General features: G+C 40.4%; 1 protein-coding gene across 2 annotated transcripts in view; it reads left to right on the top strand.

Moving 5' to 3' along the window:
* Nucleotides 1-276: 276 nt before the first annotated feature.
* USH1G (USH1 protein network component sans) overlaps nt 277-6,000 on the top strand; it is a 124,239-nt gene continuing 118,515 nt past the window's right edge. For both annotated transcript variants that reach the window (XM_073684063.1, XM_073684064.1), the window contains exon 1: nt 277-525. In XM_073684063.1, coding sequence (XP_073540164.1) covers nt 362-525 — 164 coding nt within the window. In that variant the 5' untranslated portion in view covers nt 277-361. The remainder of the gene's footprint in view (nt 526-6,000) is intronic.

Here is a 6,000-nt window from a genome sequence, read left to right as displayed (position 1 = left end):
TTCACTTTTCGGAAAAGTTTACGTAGTCGATGGTCTTCTGGGTGTTATGGGTATACAGAATGACAATTATAATTATTTGTTGACCCTTTTGTTATTAAGTTTGTTATTGGTGTGTGAATAAAGTCCTCTGCCCTTACAAACGACATACATTATCTGCTGTGGTCTTATAAGTGGCACATCCCGGGGGCTGTGAGGTGGGGGGCTGCCGCCGTCCAGAGTAAAGGCGCTGACACCAGAGACGGTCCTCGCAGTGACAGGTGACGGCGGGGCGGGGCGGCTCCGGGGAGGGCTGTGCTCCAGGCCCGGGGGCTGCGCGGTGACATCGGGCTGTGTGCTGGAGGGCAGCCCCGGGACATGCAGGATGGACGGGCGCTATCACCGCGCCGCCCGGGACGGCTTCCTGGACGTGCTGAAGGAGGCGACCCGGAGAGATCTGAACTCGCCCGATGAGGATGGGATGACCCCGACGCTCTGGGCGGCTTATCACGGACACCTGGGGGCGCTGCGGGTCATTGTCAGCCGAGGGTGAGCTACTGAGAAACTTCTGCCGACATGTGCTGCTCTGTCTGTCCTACTCAGCAATTCTCAGCCAACTGCTGGGAGTTGTAGTCCCCTGTAGTTTGCAGCATGGTGTCCTGCTGATAAAGACCAGATATTGTCTTGCAGCAATAATCAATGACTATTGTCTATGAATTATTATGGTGTATTTGGGGAAAGCAGTACATTACTGCCAGCAACAGTTCAGTATCTTACTGGACCATGCTGAAAATTACCATCTGACTTATTGTTTAAGGTAGTAAATGATTTGGTGGCCATCAATAACGATCCATATATTATAACAGAAGCTTCCTACATTTCGGGTATGTTCACACTGTTCTTTTTCTCCAACATTTAAAACGTCAGTTTTTGAAGCAAAGGATTCTTCGGGAGTCCTTCCTTTTTTTCTGGAAGTTTCTAACCCTTTTTTTCTGACTTTCTTTTTTAAGTGTTTTTTGACCAGCTTTTTACTGACATTTTCTTGCCTTTTTTAAAATGAAGAAAATTCTCGTTTTTTTTAAGCTTGAAAAATGCTCACATAACACTCAAAAATCCTCCAAAAGTAAAGTATTGAGCGTCCTCCTAGTGGAAAACCCCAGAAGAATTCGTCAGGTCCCTTTTTTTAACCACTTGGTGTCTTTATAAACCTGAAGGTGTTAAAAGACGTTGAAAAGTCTAAACGTATGAGCAGGAAGACGTTTTCCCTGACAAATGAATAGGACCATTCTAAATCATTATTCTAGCGCTTTTTCCACCATTTTTTGGAGCATAGAAGCAGTGTAAAGGTATTTTAGAATTCTGTCACCGGATGTATTATACCTGATGAGGCTGGTGTACTTACAATGAAAACCCATGTCAGAATAACTTTGAAATCTTCAAATTAAAATGAGGTATTTTATTAGATCAGCTGGCACTCATTTATATATATATAGATAGATAGATAGATAGATAGATAGATAGATAGATAGATAGATATTATATAGTGGGGAAAATAAGTATTTGATACACTACCAATTTTTTTCAAGTTTTCCCATCTACAAAGAATGGAGAGGTCTGTAATTTTTATCATAGGTACACTTCAACTGTGAGAGACAGAGTCTAAAAATAAAAAACAGAAAATCACATTGTATGATTTTTAAATAATTAAATTGCATTTTATTGCATGAAATAAGTATTTGATCACCTACCAACCAGCAAGAATTCTGGCTCTCACAGACCTGTTAGTTTTCTTTAAGAAGACCTCCTACTCTGCACTCATTATCTGTATTAATTGCACCTGTTTGAACTTGTTACCTGTATAAAAGACACCTGTCCACACAATCAATCACACTCCAACCTCTCCACCATGGCCAAGACCAAAGAGCTCTCTAAGGACTCCAGGGACAAAATTGTAGACCTGCACAAGGCTGGGATGGGCTACAGGACAATAGGCAAGCAGCTTGATGAGAAGGCAACAACTGTTGGTTCAATTACTAGAAAATGGAAGAAACACGAAATGACTGTCAGTCTTCCTCGGTCTGGGGCTCCATGCAGAATCTCACCTTGTGTGGTAAGGATGATTCTGGGAAAAGTCAGGAATCAGCCCAGAACTACAAGGGAGGACCTGGTCAATGACCTGAAGAGAGCTGGGACCACAGTCTCAAACATTACCGTTAGTAACATGCTACGCAGTGTAAGGTCGCCAGTGACCATCTGGATGATCCAGAGAATGCATGAAAGGTCATGTGGGATGAGAACAAAATAGAACTTTTTGGTATCAACTCCACTCGCTGTGTTTGGAGGAAGAAGGATGAGTACAACCCCCAAGAACACTGTCCCAACCGTGAAGCATGTTGGGGGAAATATCATACTTTGGGGGTGCTTTTCTGTAAATTGGACAGGGTGACTGCACCATATTGAAGGGAGGATGGATGGGGTCATGTATCGTGAGATTTTGGCCAACAACCCCCTTCCCTCAGTAGGAGTATTGAAGATGGGTCGTGGCTGGGTCTTCCAGCATGACAATGACCCGAAACACACGGCTAGGGCAACTAAGCTGTGACTCCATAAGAAGCATTTAAAGGTCCTGGAGTGGCCTCGCCAGTCTCCAAACCTGAACCCAATAGAAAATCTTTGGAGGGAGCTGAAACTCAATGTTGCTCAGTGACACCCCGAAACCTGAAAATTTGGAGAAGATCTGTATGGAGGAGTGGGCCAAAATCCCTGTTGCAGTGTGTGCAAACTTGGTCAAGAACTATAGGAAACATCTGACCTCTGTAATTACAAACAAAGGTTTCTGTACCAAATATTATGTTCTGTTTCTCTAATGTATCAAATACTTATTTCATGCAATAAAATGCAAATTAATTATGTAAAAATCATACAATGTGATTTTCTGGTTTTTATTTTTAGATTCTGTCTCTCACAGGTGAAGTGTACCTACAATAAACATTACAGACCTCTCCATTCCTTGTAGGTGGGAAAACGTGCAAAATCGGCAACGTATCAAATACTTATTTTCCCCACTGTAACTAACAACTAGACATCATGATACATTAGTACAGATATACGAGGCAGAGAAACCTTCACAAACAATTATTCAGCTCTTCTTACATACGTTTTCTTTTAAAAAGCAAGTACATCTACCTCATAAGGTCTAAGGAATATATATTTCTTTAATAATGCACACAGTTTGTATAGTGACATCTGGTGTCAGATCCAATTTAAGCCGGTAATAACACTAATAACTCTTTGTCAATCAATTATCAGTGTTCATACCTATAAAAAATGAATCTATAGGTGGGAATTTATTGCACAAATATTGCAGACAACCAGTAGGTGTACATGGGCAGACCCCCTGTTATATGGGACAATGGACAGTACGACACTTCACACTGTAGCCTAATATTACTGAACTGAAGCAATACGCGATTAGATCAAGGTTGGTCACACCAGGCAGACACTGTTTGTGTTAGGCCACGGCCCCACTATCAGTATTTGGTCAGTATTTTTCTCAGGAGTGGGAGTCAAAACCAGATGAGGAACAATCAGAGAAAAGGTATAACAGAAACAAGTCACCAATTCTGCATTTATCACCCACTCCTGGTTTTGACTCCCACTCCTGAGAAAAAATACTGACCAAACACTGATAGTGGGGCCTTGGCCTTAGACTCACATCTGTGTTGCTATATCTGCACCAATATAGGAACAGAAATAGGAAAATAAGAGAAGTGCTGGACCCTCTGCATGCTGGACACCTTTCATAGCTCAGAACGCAGATGTGACCAGAGCCTTATGGGCATGAGGCTGCATGTCCGCCCCCATTAGAATTCCTTTCTAGGGAAAGTTTATGGGGATGTTGTCTATCAATCTAATGGGCACTGTGAGCAGAAATCCAAACATGATTTTGCCACGTATAGGCAGTTCATATGGGTTTCTGAGGATTTTCTGGAGCATGAGAATATGGGTTACAAAATAAAAATAAAACATTCAAATGCATTGGAGGCGGAATGTTATCAGATTTGATTAGGTTTTGGTCTTGTGTGTATGGGCCCCTTTTGTGCAGTAGGTAGAATAAGAATTGTTATGCCGCCAGCCCTGCCCTGTTATTCTATAGTACCTCTGCTTCTGTATGTGGAAGAGGAGCTTATGTGCCTCTTCATATACCAGGACCCCATTACTGCAACATCTTCACCCCTCACACGACAATCCTAGGTCATGATTTCCCCTGTGTAGTACTTCTCATTCAGAACAAAAGTGCTGGGAATTGTTTTCCTATAGAGTGGCATTGCCCCTTTTATAGTTCTCCCCTAGAATGGCATTGCCCGTTTATAATTTTCCTATATAATGACATTGCCTGTTTATTATTTTCCTATATAATGACATTGCTTGTTTATAATTTTCCTATATAATGACATTGCCCCTATATAGTTTTCCTATATAATGACACTGACTCTTTATAATTTTTGTATAGAATGACATTGACTCTTTATAATTTTTGTATAGAATGACATTGACTCTTTATAATTTTCCTATAGAATGACATTGACTCTTTATAATTTTCCTGTATAAAGGCATTGCCCCTTTAGAGTTCTCCTATAGAATGGCATTGCCCGTTTATAATTTTCCTATATAATGACATTGCTTGTTTATAATTTTCCTATATAATGACATTGCCCCTATATATAAAGTTTTCCTATATAATGACATTGACTCTTTATAATTTTCCTATAGAATGACATTGACTCTTTATAATTTTCCTGTATAAAGGCATTGCCCCTTTATAGTTCTCCTATAGAATGGCATTGCTCCTTTATAGTTGTCCTGTATAATGGCATTGTCCCTTTGTAGTTTTCCTATAGAATCGCATTGACTCTTTATAGTTTTCCTATATAATGTCATTGCCCCTCTATAGTTTTCCTGTATAATGGCATTGCCCGCCCCGTTACACTGTAGTTTTCCTGTATAATGACATTGCCCCGTTATAGTTTTCCTGTATAATGACATTGCCCCGTTATAGTTTTCCTGTATAATGGCATTGTCCCTTTGTAGTTTTCCTATAGAATGGCATTGACTCTTTATAGTTTTCCTATATAATGTCATTGCCCCTCTATAGTTTTCATGTATAATGACATTGCCCGCCCCGTTATACTGTAGTTTTCCTGTATAATGACATTGCCCCGTTATAGTTTCCCTGTATAATGACATTGCCTCTTTATAACACTACACTCTCATGTGGCATGGGGCTTAAAGTTTCTATCACACACCAGTGCCCATGGGTCGCTGCAATCTATGCTCCCCTATATCTATGTCAGTGGTGCTACAACACATCTAATTTTATATGAGAAAGTCAATGTAAGATGAATATTTTCTCTTTGTAGCAAAATATTTTTTGTCTCTTCCCTTCTGATTAACTAATCTGAGATATCGGATTGGGAATAAATCGTTGTGTCTATGGCTGGCAGTACTGAGAGTGGGGTGTATGGGATCTATTCACTGACAGTATAATGTTCGGAGGTTTGTAATAAGATACCTATTGACATAGGCTACGTTATAAAGAGGATGTCACAGACTGATCATGCATGTGATGACTACTAATACATATGATGCTACAATGTGAGATTTTTTTGTAAATCTCACATTGACAATAATTATATAACAATGTCACGGGAGCCCCGAGAGAGCAGGCGTTGACATCACTAGAATGGTCCCTGCAGCGGAAGTGAGTATAGGAAGTAATTATAGTATTTTGTATGGGGGAAATATATTGATTAAGAAGAGGTTGTCTCTTCTTAATCAATATCTCTTCAGAGAAGAAGAAAAATCCTAAAAGTCAATATCGACCCTTTAGCGAGCTTTGCCTTATGACTTAGGATAAGAAGCCAAACCAAAAGCTCCATTTTCAGATACATATTTCGGGGTGTTTCCATCTCCTTAGTGCAAAGCAGGGGATCTGAGTTGACTGTATGAAAGGCTTCAGACTCA

This window comes from Phyllobates terribilis, unplaced genomic scaffold, assembly GCF_046119375.1.
Source record: "Phyllobates terribilis strain yellow unplaced genomic scaffold, ASM4611937v1 Scaffold_5__5_contigs__length_657084704, whole genome shotgun sequence".
NCBI lineage: Eukaryota > Metazoa > Chordata > Amphibia > Anura > Dendrobatidae > Phyllobates > Phyllobates terribilis.
This window is presented reverse-complemented; position numbering and strand designations above follow the sequence as displayed.